The following is a 13628-nucleotide window of genomic DNA, read 5'->3' on the forward strand; positions in this document are numbered from 1 at the left end:
ACCCAGCAAATGTTAAATTATAACCCAACGGGCTGGGTTTGTCCCTTTTTGACCCAACGCTGGGTTGAAAATTGGGTCGGGCTCAGCAGTTGGGTTAAATTAACCCCAAAATGTTTATATTTGACCTAACAAACAGCCCAGCATTTTGGGTTGAAACAACCCAGTTACATTATAAACCAACAAACTGGGTTTGTCCCTTTTTTACCCAACGCTGGGTTAAAAATAGCCCAGCATTTGTATAGAGTGCAGTGCACTTGAGAAAAAGTGTATTGAAATAAATGGGGTCTCAAAATGTCATAGTTGAGTACACTTTTAAGAATTTGTAACCTATTGTTTTTTAGGAACTCTTACACATGAAAGGAATAAAAGTATACTTGAATGTACTTAAATATAGGCTGCTTAAATACCAGCAAGTATAATTGTATTAAATTGTTATTATTTGTGCTAAATAAACATGTAAAAGTTATACATTACAAATGTAATTAAATGTAGACTTATTTTCAACCCTGCATTGGTCACAAAGGGATAACCATAGCTGCTGTGTTATATTAACCCAGAAAATGTTTATATTTGACCCAACAATAGGTTTAAACAACCCACCATAGGTTAAATTACAACTCATCAGGTTTAATTCATCTCTTTGTGACCCAACACTGGGTTGAAAATTGGGTCGGGCTTAGCTGTTGGGTTAAATTAACCCCAAAATGTTTATATTTGACCCAACAAACAGCCCAGCATCAACCCAGCAAATGTTAAATTATAACCCAACGAGCTGGGTTTGTCCCTTTTTGACCCAACGCTGGGTTAAAAATTGAGTCGGGCTCAACTGTTGGGTTAAATTAACCCCAAAATGTTTATATTTGACCCAACAAACAACCCAGCATTTTGGGTTGAAACAACCCAGCAAATGTTAAATTAAAACCCAATGTGCTGGGTTTTTCCCTTTTGACCCAACGTTGGGTTGAAAATTGGGTCAGGCTCAGTTGTTGGGTTAAATGAACCCTAAAATGTTTATATTTGACCCAACAAACAACCCAGCATTTTGGGTGAAACAACCCAGCAAATGTTAAATTATAACCCAACGGGCTGGGTTTGTCCCTTTTTGACCCAACGCTGGGTTGAAAATTGGGTCGGGCTCAGCAGTTGGGTTAAATTAACCCCAAAATGTTTATATTTGACCCAACAAACAACCCAGCAAATGTTAAATTATAACCCAATGGGCTGGGTTTTTCCCTTTTGACCCAATGTTGGGTTGAAAATTGGGTCAGGCTCAGCTGTTGGGTTAAATTAACCCCAAAATGTTTATATTTGACCCAACAAACAACCCAGCATTTTGGGTGAAACAACCCAGCAAATGTTAAATTATAACCCAACGGGCTGGGTTTGTCCCTTTTTGACCCAACGCTGGGTTGAAAATTGGGTCGGGCTCAGCAGTTGGGTTAAATTAACCCCAAAATGTTTATATTTGACCTAACAAACAGCCCAGCATTTTGGGTTGAAACAACCCAGTTACATTATAAACCAACAAACTGGGTTTGTCCCTTTTTTACCCAACGCTGGGTTAAAAATAGCCCAGCATTTGTATAGAGTGCAGTGCACTTGAGAAAAAGTGTATTGAAATAAATGGGGTCTCAAAATGTCATAGTTGAGTACACTTTTAAGAATTTGTAACCTATTGTTTTTTAGGAACTCTTACACATGAAAGGAATAAAAGTATACTTGAATGTACTTAAATATAGGCTGCTTAAATACCAGCAAGTATAATTGTATTAAATTGTTATTATTTGTGCTAAATAAACATGTAAAAGTTATACATTACAAATGTAATTAAATGTAGACTTATTTTCAACCCTGCATTGGTCACAAAGGGATAACCATAGCTGCTGTGTTATATTAACCCAGAAAATGTTTATATTTGACCCAACAATAGGTTTAAACAACCCACCATAGGTTAAATTACAACTCATCAGGTTTAATTCATCTCTTTGTGACCCAACACTGGGTTGAAAATTGGGTCGGGCTTAGCTGTTGGGTTAAATTAACCCCAAAATGTTTATATTTGACCCAACAAACAGCCCAGCATTTTGGGTGAAACAACCCAGCAAATGTTAAATTATAACCCAACGGGCTGGGTTTGTCCCTTTTTGACCCAACGCTGGGTTGAAAATTGGGTCGGGCTCAGCAGTTGGGTTAAATTAACCCCAAAATGTTTATATTTGACCTAACAAACAGCCCAGCATTTTGGGTTGAAACAACCCAGTTACATTATAAACCAACAAACTGGGTTTGTCCCTTTTTTACCCAACGCTGGGTTAAAAATAGCCCAGCATTTGTATAGAGTGCAGTGCACTTGAGAAAAAGTGTATTGAAATAAATGGGGTCTCAAAATGTCATAGTTGAGTACACTTTTAAGAATTTGTAACCTATTGTTTTTTAGGAACTCTTACACATGAAAGGAATAAAAGTATACTTGAATGTACTTAAATATAGGCTGCTTAAATACCAGCAAGTATAATTGTATTAAATTGTTATTATTTGTGCTAAATAAACATGTAAAAGTTATACATTACAAATGTAATTAAATGTAGACTTATTTTCAACCCTGCATTGGTCACAAAGGGATAACCATAGCTGCTGTGTTATATTAACCCAGAAAATGTTTATATTTGACCCAACAATAGGTTTAAACAACCCACCATAGGTTAAATTACAACTCATCAGGTTTAATTCATCTCTTTGTGACCCAACACTGGGTTGAAAATTGGGTCGGGCTTAGCTGTTGGGTTAAATTAACCCCAAAATGTTTATATTTGACCCAACAAACAGCCCAGCATCAACCCAGCAAATGTTAAATTATAACCCAACGAGCTGGGTTTGTCCCTTTTTGACCCAACGCTGGGTTAAAAATTGAGTCGGGCTCAACTGTTGGGTTAAATTAACCCCAAAATGTTTATATTTGACCCAACAAACAACCCAGCATTTTGGGTTGAAACAACCCAGCAAATGTTAAATTAAAACCCAATGTGCTGGGTTTTTCCCTTTTGACCCAACGTTGGGTTGAAAATTGGGTCAGGCTCAGTTGTTGGGTTAAATGAACCCTAAAATGTTTATATTTGACCCAACAAACAACCCAGCATTTTGGGTGAAACAACCCAGCAAATGTTAAATTATAACCCAACGGGCTGGGTTTGTCCCTTTTTGACCCAACGCTGGGTTGAAAATTGGGTCGGGCTCAGCAGTTGGGTTAAATTAACCCCAAAATGTTTATATTTGACCCAACAAACAACCCAGCAAATGTTAAATTATAACCCAATGGGCTGGGTTTTTCCCTTTTGACCCAACGTTGGGTTGAAAATTGGGTCAGGCTCAGCTGTTGGGTTAAATTAACCCCAAAATGTTTATATTTGACCCAACAAACAACCCAGCATTTTGGGTGAAACAACCCAGCAAATGTTAAATTATAACCCAACGGGCTGGGTTTGTCCCTTTTTGACCCAACGCTGGGTTGAAAATTGGGTCGGGCTCAGCAGTTGGGTTAAATTAACCCCAAAATGTTTATATTTGACCTAACAAACAGCCCAGCATTTTGGGTTGAAACAACCCAGTTACATTATAAACCAACAAACTGGGTTTGTCCCTTTTTTACCCAACGCTGGGTTAAAAATAGCCCAGCATTTGTATAGAGTGCAGTGCACTTGAGAAAAAGTGTATTGAAATAAATGGGGTCTCAAAATGTCATAGTTGAGTACACTTTTAAGTTTTTCTTGAAAAAAAAAACCAAGCATCTTTTAGAGTGAAGTAGTAATGAGTACTTTTTGTAGTGCCTGAAAATAGTGCATTTATTAGGTACACGTTCACCTAAAAAAATGTTCTTTGCCAGACAGTGTGGTTCCATAAACAATCTTTAACATCCACAGAGTCTTTCTGGTACACAAAGATTATTTTTAGTGGTGAAAGGTTCTACAGACTATATAGAGGTAAGAAAGAAATGGATATTTTTGACTAAAAGGTTCTTTTGGGGAACCAAAAATAGTTCATTGGCATCACTGCAAAGAACAGCTTATGAAACCTTTATTTTTAAAAGCATGATGTCTCATAGATAGCAACAAGTATTTATGCTGGGTTTTTGACATTTTCCATGAGATATACAGGATGAGGTAAATTCAGTTTTAAGCAGGCCATATAAATCATAGCCTATGTCTATTCTGTTATCTACATTGTTAAAGGCCTATGCATTCTCAACTACAGGACATGTTTCCCACAGATTGTTTCACAATCTCTGTACCAATCCAGTCTGCATCTTTACTGTCCGTTCTATTGTAGACTTCCTGTGTAGTAAGAAGCTGTTCGGGACTATTAACAGAAGCCTTTTACACTGAACAAAACAGGAATCACACACAAGGGTATTTTTGTCCAGGAATTACTTCCTTGAAACTCCCATCAATAAGTAAATGCCTGTGACCTTCATGCCGTACTGACAATATGAAGTTCCTTATTGTTTGAATGTGCTGACATTGTGATCGCTTGTGCTGGTGACCCTGGGTGGGTGGACATTTATTGTTTTACACGTCAGCACATATCACTTTATCAAAATCCTACTTTAACAAAGGTGAAAAGCCTCACAATAAATTAACTTTATCCTTGACATGCCATCAAAAAAATGTGCCAAACCACACATTATGAACTTCTCTGAATGTTCATAACTGTTGTTAAATATTTTTCTTGGAAGTGAGTTTAAGGAAACCTGCAATGTCTACTTCTGAGTAGTTTGTTTGGCTTGTGTGGTACCAGTCTGTGGATTGTGAACACGAGCTGCTTAACAATGCCAAATCGGACACTAACATTAAGAAATAGGAACAATTTTGGCTTCACATTATGTGAATACAACAAAAATATCTAAAACTGCATACTATTTAACTGTTTTAAAACTGTGACTTTTATTAAAGATTTTTGTAAAATTAATAACTTAAAATATAATTTGTATTAAAAGCACTCAACACTTTAAATAAACTCTGCAGGAACTCCACTGGTGACCCAGTGTGAATAGACACCCAGAGAAGCACAAGGGGAAGGGTTAGCAACAGCATCTGTATTTGCATTATCATCCACTGGGGTAGAAGCAACAGACATAACATAATAGCCTGCCGAGGAGGGGTGGCTTTTCTCCCCATTGGCCTCTTGGGAGACAGATGGGTACACAGCAGGTTTAATATCAGGATCGGGTACGTCAGGACAGACAGCAACTGTTGGAGATGAGCTCTCCATTTTAAAAGTGCAAGGTGGTTCAGCCACAGGTGAGGGATGGATCATCAGGTTGGCCACCTTTCTGCGTATGGCTCTCATTGTTATGGGAATGGACATGCACCTGGAAAAGAAATACAAATTTGATTTTAATGATCTGGCTGCAGTGTATAACCACATCTATATACTATTACATATAGTCGATTTTTCATGCAAAATGTTTTGGTTTTAATTTTGATAAAAGCCCATGCAAAGGTAATAACATGTCCCATATGGCACCCACATGCCTATGTAGTTCTCATCTGGAGCGCCCAGTTTGGTGATGTAATTGTGGTATTGGTCATTTGTGAGCATGAGCAACAAGATGATAGTAATGAAAACAATAAAATGCTGTACCGCATAAGGACTCTGGATATGTAGTCATTAAGATTATGATCCACAAAGTCAGGCATCAGGAGTCTGCAGCTCACCTGACGAAAATCTGCCACCATCACTAGAACTGCAAGATATAATACAAGAGAAACCAGATATGGTACATTACACGTTTTTGTTGATGTAGCTGCGTTTCCATGACCCTTTAAATTGTTATACATATTATATTATATATAAATACTTAATATAAATATATTTTTTCCCTTAAAATTATACATGCATGTGTGTGTATTTATACATACATAATTATTATACACAGTGCACACACATATTATGCAAAAACAAACTTTTAAATTGTATGTGATTAATTGCGATTAATCGTTTGACTTAGCTGCTTAAAAATAATCGCCACGTTTTATTTTGTGCCACCATACTTACTTGTGTAACTACTCATGTATCAGTCTTTAAATAGGGAAAACATGGAAGTGTTTGGTGACTTCTAAATTCATCCCTGTTTGGATCCTAAGGAATGAATAGGGCTAGGCTAAATGCTAACACAGTCACGACACGCTGAACAAAGATTACGTGCACGCATTGAAAAAAGATAGGTATGTATTAATTCGTCTAAGTTGATGTAAGAACATAGTAAAATATTAAAAAACTGTGGTGTTTTACTTTAAATGCAATATAATAGGAATATGTAAAAATCCTTACGAACAGCCAGGTGGTCGCTATTCTCAAGGCTAAATGAAACAGAGATGCAGCAGTCTGATTCTGGAAGCACCTCACATTTCAGGTCATACGATAAGCCAGCATCTATGTTAAAATGCAAAAAATTAAAAAGCTAAGAAAATATGTTACAATAGTCTACTGACATCTGAATGCATAAAGTTGCATTAATAACCTATGTGGTGCTTGTGGTTACTGAAACAGCTTGCCAACAGGATATTGATGGCAGACTGATGGCGAAGGGTATCCAGTAATACAGGGACATGGCCGGGATGAGTGAAGGGGACTGCGTGAATTAGGGCTCCTTCCCATGACTCATGGCCCCATTCAGACCCAGAGAATACATAGCTGTGGTATTCCGATGCTGGCAATGGCTGAGAAACGTGAAAATCAAGCAACCAATGTAAATAAGACATGACAGAATGATTGCATCTACTGTCCCAAAAGAAACACTGTGCTAACAGCAAAAAAATGATCGGTGTAACTCAAGAAAAACAGCAGCAAGGACAGTACAAATCTATAATCACTCTCGATATGACAGTTTGCTACACATACTAATGTAGTTTTATGGGAATAGGATGATATCTTGCATTGCAAACAAACCACAACAAACTGAATTCCCGTTGTCCAGGATATTTTGGTGTTCTGGATTGTGCTGGTCTTCATGAGAAGCTGTGGTAGAGGCTCCACCTGCAGGTGTTTCTCTGGTATAACAACATCTGCACAGAATCCGATTTAAGTTAGGAGACTTTGGTCAATTATAAAAAGACAAACAATGTTTATTTTTGGAAGTTGGTATGATTTAAGGAAATTTTAGAAAATCAATTGTATAACGTACCTGTTATTTTACCCATTTTCTCAATGAAAGAGGTGAGCATTGGCAATGGTGGCTGAAGTTTGAGAAGAAATGTAGCTGGTAGTAAGGCAGAGCAGGACTCGCTGAGCTGCTGAAATGCTGGAAATCTATCGCACAAACCCAATTTATATTTTTTTGGCACAAACGCACACAAAGATTTCTACTTGGCGGATACAATCAAGAACAATTTCAGGTCATCTGTAAAGGTATTCAGCTCAGGTTTCCTGCTGCTTTATAGTTTATTTTATTTCCATTTGACAGAACTCTGGGGCTACTGTGCCAATAAGCTACAATAATTTGTTTTGGCTATTAATGTTTTTGAACATATCCGTTACGTCTAATGCTTAAAATGATACTCTCTGATCACAACATACTGGTGTAACAATTTAACCTAGAGAAAATGAACAAATCTGAAATGGACATTTTGGTAGTAAATGCATACATGTAAATCTAATCTGAATAATCTGATAGCGGATGTTATTGTGAATATGCACAGGAAAACGTCCAGACGCTATGAGCAAATGGGTGATTCTCACGAAATCCAGACTTTGAAGACGTCCAGCATCAGAATTTTTAAAAAGCCCTTGAAGACATTTTTTTTGCATATATAAGATTAAGGTCTGAATTTACTATAACCATATTTACAGAGAATTTAATTATATAATAATAGAATTATTTACATTTTTTAGATTATCATTATCTAAAAATATCATTACCGCAACATGATATTACATTAAATATATACATTTACAAACTCATGTTTCGGTAATGAGAACTAAAAAGTTGTCTAGGTACTATGACAAACAAAATTTCAACTTTTACCTGGAGAGAAAAAATAAGAACTGCTTACCTGGTAGCCATCTTGAGTGTCACAGTCAATTATGTCCCTTCCAAATAGTTTTTTTTTTAATGTTCGTTCCTTGAGGGCTTAAACAATGACTGAAAATTGTTGCGGAGGATGAGAAAATTGGTCTTGGGACACATTTATATTCCTTATTGTGGTCTCTACATTTACCAATGATCACCAAATACCACATGTTTCTTTACTGTAAATGTTTATAACATGCACTGAAGCTTTTTATTTTTTAGATTTTTTAATTATAAATATTTCCATGTCAAAGAACCCAAATCCAGTCATGGACATGTTGCGGTAATGAAAATTTTCCTCTTAAATGTGGAAAAAACAACAAAATTGGTTTATATGATGTCATTTAAAATCATGTGCAAAATAGTACATGAAGAGATGTTTGTAACTGTATGCTTCTTATGTTGATACTCTTACTTTGCATTTACTTTATCAAAATGTTTCATGACACCTCATAAGTCTAATTTCACGAGAATCACCCAAATGCATTATTGAAATGAACTCCAAAGCTGTCCAAACACAGAAACTTTCACAAGGACCTTAAAAGGTCAGCTGGTATAAATCATTACTCACCCAAATAAGTCGACCTGTGGTGGAGAGAAGATCAGTGGCTCCATCTGCAGCCTGTATGGGGTGTCACTACTTCCCACTGTTACCAAGGCAACCTGGCCACCACCAACCTCACCTTTATTCAATAGCCACACAAGCATAATCCGACATATCATGCACTACATAAAACTAAATGAGGATGAATGACGTTGAGTACTAAGTTTTAAACTGTTTTATTACCTGTGCTTGACAACCTCATCAGAGCGTCTGAAGGGCTTATATAGTACTCCATTTTCATTGGTGTCCCTTTAAGTCAGAGAGGGAAAAAATTGATTGATTTTTCACATAAAACGCAGTGATCCAGTTAGCAACATTGTTCGTCGAATGCTCACCCTCATTGCCTGGCTGGACATTCCCAATTCTTCCATTCAGAATGAGGTCATCATGAAGGTCACCTTCTCTCAAAGATCTACAAGTGAAAGTATAACGTTTTTTCTTGTCATGTGCTTATTGTGTTATATGACCAAAGATGTTTTTTTTCATCCTCACAATTCAAACATCAGTATTAAGATGCATGCACCTTGGTAAGTGGGATATCTTCAAGAGGTCGCTTTCGAGATGTTGAAGGGCGGTGTAGATTTTAATCTTGTCATCACTGCAAGAAAGGTCTTTCTTTTAGAGAAATTTTAGCAGTAGTAATAATCAAAAGTTGCGTTTCCATTACTAAAATTGCGCAAACTGAATTTAGGAATTGATGATACAGGCAATCGAAACGCGCATATTTTTCAAAAACTTTCATATACTGCAAAAAAAAATTCACATTTACACGTCACCTGACATGCATAAAAATGACATGATCATTCTTTAAAAATGTAAAATCGCATACTAAAACCTCTCTGAAACGCCGCATGCGTGGCCACTCCCAAGTATAAGGGGGTTTCCTTGCCATTAACGCTTGGATAACACACCTGCGTCTAATTTAAATACATATAAATGCTATTGCAGTAGGTGTGATATACAATAATCTACCAACATCCATGGCCATGATTTTTAGAAATGACAAAGTGTAACGAGTGGGAATGTTCATAGAAAAGACATAATTTCGCAATACTTTTAATCGATATTTAAAAATATCGTATCACGCATATCTGTATTGTAAACTAAGCTATAGTTAATCTATAAATCAAAAATACAGCCAAGGGAAACGTGACAATTTCCCAAAAACTTCCAGATATCACAAAAGTTTCATGCTTTACTGCATTAAAACTCCCAAGTATAAGGGGGTTCCCCTGCCATTAATGTTTTGATAACACATCGGCGTCTCTTTCGATTGAATATAATCTAAAAGCTATTCTATTGGATGTTATATACGTAAATCTACCAACATCCATTGCCATGATTTTTAAAAGGACTTAACATCAATACCGTTAATAGAAACAGCATCATTTCGCAAAACATCGAAAAACGTCACAAAAGTTTTTCGCAAATATAAAATGGAAAGCAAGCTATAGCACTATATAGATCTATAATAAAAGAGGCAATACACATCTCCTGGTATGTTGTAAAAACTGGCAAGGTCCTCCAACTTCAGAGAAAACTCTTGAAATTTCTTCATTCTGTGTAGATGAGGCAGTCTTGTTAAATATATGCAAAACATTTTTAAACTTAATTGAATTGCATGGATTTGTCTCCAAATCAACAAATCTTACCTCAACAACTGAAGGAACATTGGACTTGACTTAAAGAAACAAAAATTAATGATAGACATACACAAAGATATACACAAAGTTTACAGTATTTTTAACAAGCTCATGAATGTTTCTCTCACCACAGGAGCTTCCCCGTGATGGGCAACCCTAACATCTTCAACTTTTCCCCCTGGCAGCAGGACCACCTCAACATAAAACAGGTCTGCAGTCAGGTAACACACAGTCTCTGTGGGGCTTAAGTGTGACCCGAGTCTACAAAGAGCAGAAGTTTATCAGAAGTTTAACACAGCCTACATATTGATTGTTTTTACATGGCTGTGCTAGTAATGCAATACGATTTCAAACCAAGGCAATGTTGATATTTTTAAATCACGAGAGATTTACTGTGGTAACGGAGTGTAATGTAAGTGCAATATCTCATGTCTCTTATGTGTAAAAAGTTCAAACCCTATTTGTTTGGCAATCATCTCCAGCCTAGACACCATGGCTGTGAGGGAGGACACTGTAAAATAAAAAAAGTTAAAGTGGACATTTTTTATCCACGTAACTATGTTAGGCTTTATTTCTTAAAATGCATTTTAAAGTGAATGCTCACCGTTAAGTGCTTCATTGATCTTCTGAAGACACTTCGTGATTGGATCACAAACTCTGCCATCTGCCCTCGTTTTATCCTATAACGAGACAAAATTCTGCGTCAGTTTTCTTCTAAGTCTCGAATAAATCAAAAAAGAAAATGCATTAAAAATCCCAGCAGAAACAAGCCAGAGAGAATACAAGCAATTTGCTATATACACAAAAAGATCTTCAAAAAAAGCATGAAATGCAGCATGCAACTTTATACTAACAATGATTATTATGCATCTTTTTATTTTGTAAAGCAATCGGTTGTTTGCACATTTTGGCACAGTATACTATCTAGACCATAATAGTTTTGCTGCAGCTCCACATCTGGAATAGATTTAGGAAGTTTTGCATTATAACAGCAAGCAATCTGCATAACAAGAGAGTAAACTCTTATGTGACCTAAGGTAGTTATAACTTGTTGGCCTAACCGTGACCTGTTTAGGACATCACAATGAGCTCCTCGGCTTTAACCAAACACGTGAATGAACTCATCCATTTAAGAAACTGCATTTTTCCCCCACTGACCTTATTGTGGATCTTTACGTCCTATTTTTGCACTGAAAAGAGCTGTTTGAACTTTCTGCTAAAATCATCTGTCCCACTAAAGAAATAGTCGTATTGCGAGTGACACGAGTGTGACTGGCTTTGTAATGTTTATTATGAAATCGCATAATTTGTGCATTTAGGGGTTGCCATAATAGCTGGTACAAAATGCAGTAAATCTCTCTAAAAAAAACCCCATTGTTTTGCACCCATCTTTTTCCACACATCCATCCACTAAAACCTTTCATAGAAACTGCCAAGTAAACAATCAAATCAAAAATGGTTTAAAAAAAACAAATAATATTATGCTGATAAAAATATGCTGATTTAGCTGGTTTATTTATTCTGCTACTATATATTATTACAAAAATGTGATTACAGTACAAATTATATATATGACATAAACTGCTTATTAGTTAATGTTTATAAAAGTCCTTGTGTTTGCATGTATTTACTGAATTAAAACGAAAACAATACTGAATACATGTAATAGTTTAATGTGTTTATTATAACAACTTACAATGTGTTGAATCAGAAAGATACTGCTGCTGACTGTTCCATGTACAAACACTCGACTGACTTTCCCATTTGAAAGATACTGGTATGTCTCTGTGCTTTTATAGTTGAACGTTAAAGTTCAACTATAAAAGCACATAGTTGTCACCCCACGAGCAACACGAAATGATTGAATATCTTCATATGATATATCAGGCCACTTCTTATATAATTGCTAATGATTTAGAAAGTTTTTTTATCTTAAGGCAACAGGGCTGATTAGGAGAATTTAGTGAGTTAAAACATTTATAATAATTTTTTTGTTAATAAAATTGGGAAACTCTGGTCCACATTCCAACACAGTAGGTGGCGATAATGCACCTTAAAGTTGGTGCCACCCACCATTGAAAGAAAGGCGGCGGCGGTGGCCACCACTTCTTAATTTCATCCTCCCACTGGTTTATACATGGCAGATGTATAACCGTTTAAATAATTTTTTATGCGTGCTCCCACTACACTGTTTTCTACCAGCTGGCTATTGAAACGGACGTCTCGCACAAAGATGGGAAATACGTCACATCACTCACTTCCATGTTCGAAAATAAAATGGATACGGGCAGTTTCCCAGACAGGGCTTAAGCCTAGTCTCAGACTAAAATGCATTTTTAAGTGGTCCTAATTGAATATAGCCTATATATACATATATCTTATAATATATCAATTCCTTTGTTTTGTCTCAAAATGCACACACCATTAATGTTTTTATATGATACATTTTGTATAAACTACTAGCTATAATAAAACTTTAGGACTAGTCCTGGCTTAATTTTAAACCCTGTCTGGCAAACCACATAGTTTTCCAGTAGCTCAACTGGTTGTGGGTTTTATTTACAGGGAACACACATGCTGATAAAAATGTACACTTTGAATGTAAGTCAATTTGAATAAAGTGTCTACTAAAAACAATGTAAATAGAGGAGATAAAGGCAGTTTTCTTACCATACATCTTCGCACCAGCTGAATGGTTTCATTCCAAGATTTATCAGCATATTTGGACTTCAAGTGAGACATCAAAGTTTTGGTCTTCATAGTTGAAGGACCTAGGTTTTAATGTAATACAAAAGACAGATACACTTTATGTTGAAATAAAGGCCTAATTATAGATTTATATTCAAACTAAAATGATTGTAGTTTCATTAATTTAATAACATACTTAGTAGCCTATACTATGCGAACAAATAAAGCTATTAGGCTAACCAATACCCATCACTAATTCTTGTTTATCAAATTTTGCTCTGTGTGTGTGTATATAAATAACGTTTTACCAGGTTTTCTATCTGGCTCCATTTTTTAAGTTAACTTTTAGGCTGTTGTTCAAAAAAATGTTTAACCAGAGAACTGCACGCAACCATTCGAAAACATACGTAGCGTTTAAACTTCTATCGCGTGATCCTACTAATTAATTTCCCGCCATTAGCCGTCGCGTTAAGCACGTTCGGCTTCATGCGTCGCTGCACAGAACGATCGGCGTATGACATCAAAACGCCGCGAGAGTGATACGAAAGCACAGCTCACGACTTGCTCTCGCGGTACTTTGATCTCATCCGCACAGCAGTCTGCGCAGTGCCGCATGATCTAGCGAAAG

General features: G+C 36.3%; 1 protein-coding gene across 1 annotated transcript; it reads right to left on the minus strand.

Moving 5' to 3' along the window:
- Nucleotides 1–4918: 4918 nt before the first annotated feature.
- On the minus strand, nucleotides 4919–13466 carry med1l (mediator complex subunit 1-like). The gene is made up of 17 exons (XM_055183104.2): nucleotides 13309–13466; nucleotides 12983–13083; nucleotides 10917–10992; nucleotides 10769–10823; nucleotides 10441–10573; nucleotides 10322–10350; nucleotides 10157–10228; nucleotides 9193–9267; nucleotides 9005–9081; nucleotides 8853–8918; nucleotides 8637–8748; nucleotides 7181–7305; nucleotides 6946–7061; nucleotides 6518–6716; nucleotides 6328–6429; nucleotides 5638–5740; nucleotides 4919–5365 (listed from the first exon to the last, which is right to left on the minus strand). The coding sequence occupies exons 1-17, from the start codon at nucleotides 13328–13330 to the stop codon at nucleotides 5002–5004; spliced, it is 1827 nt and encodes a 608-aa protein (XP_055039079.2). The 5' UTR covers nucleotides 13331–13466; the 3' UTR covers nucleotides 4919–5001.
- Nucleotides 13467–13628: the final 162 nt, after the last annotated feature.

The sequence above is a fragment of the Misgurnus anguillicaudatus genome, chromosome 25, assembly GCF_027580225.2.
Source record: "Misgurnus anguillicaudatus chromosome 25, ASM2758022v2, whole genome shotgun sequence".
NCBI lineage: Eukaryota > Metazoa > Chordata > Actinopteri > Cypriniformes > Cobitidae > Misgurnus > Misgurnus anguillicaudatus.

What these genes read in the sequence shown, in the direction of transcription:
- med1l (XM_055183104.2), bottom strand. Translation starts at nt 13,330, where the DNA reads ATGGAGCCAGATAGAAAACCTG. An exon ending in TACAACATACCAGGAGATGT is followed by an intron (nt 9,268 to 10,156) that starts GTATTGCCTCTT and finishes CCTTTCTTGCAG; the next exon opens with TGATGACAAGATTAAAATCT. An exon ending in AAGATATCCCACTTACCAAG is followed by an intron (nt 9,082 to 9,192) that starts GTGCATGCATCT and finishes TTTCACTTGTAG; the next exon opens with ATCTTTGAGAGAAGGTGACC.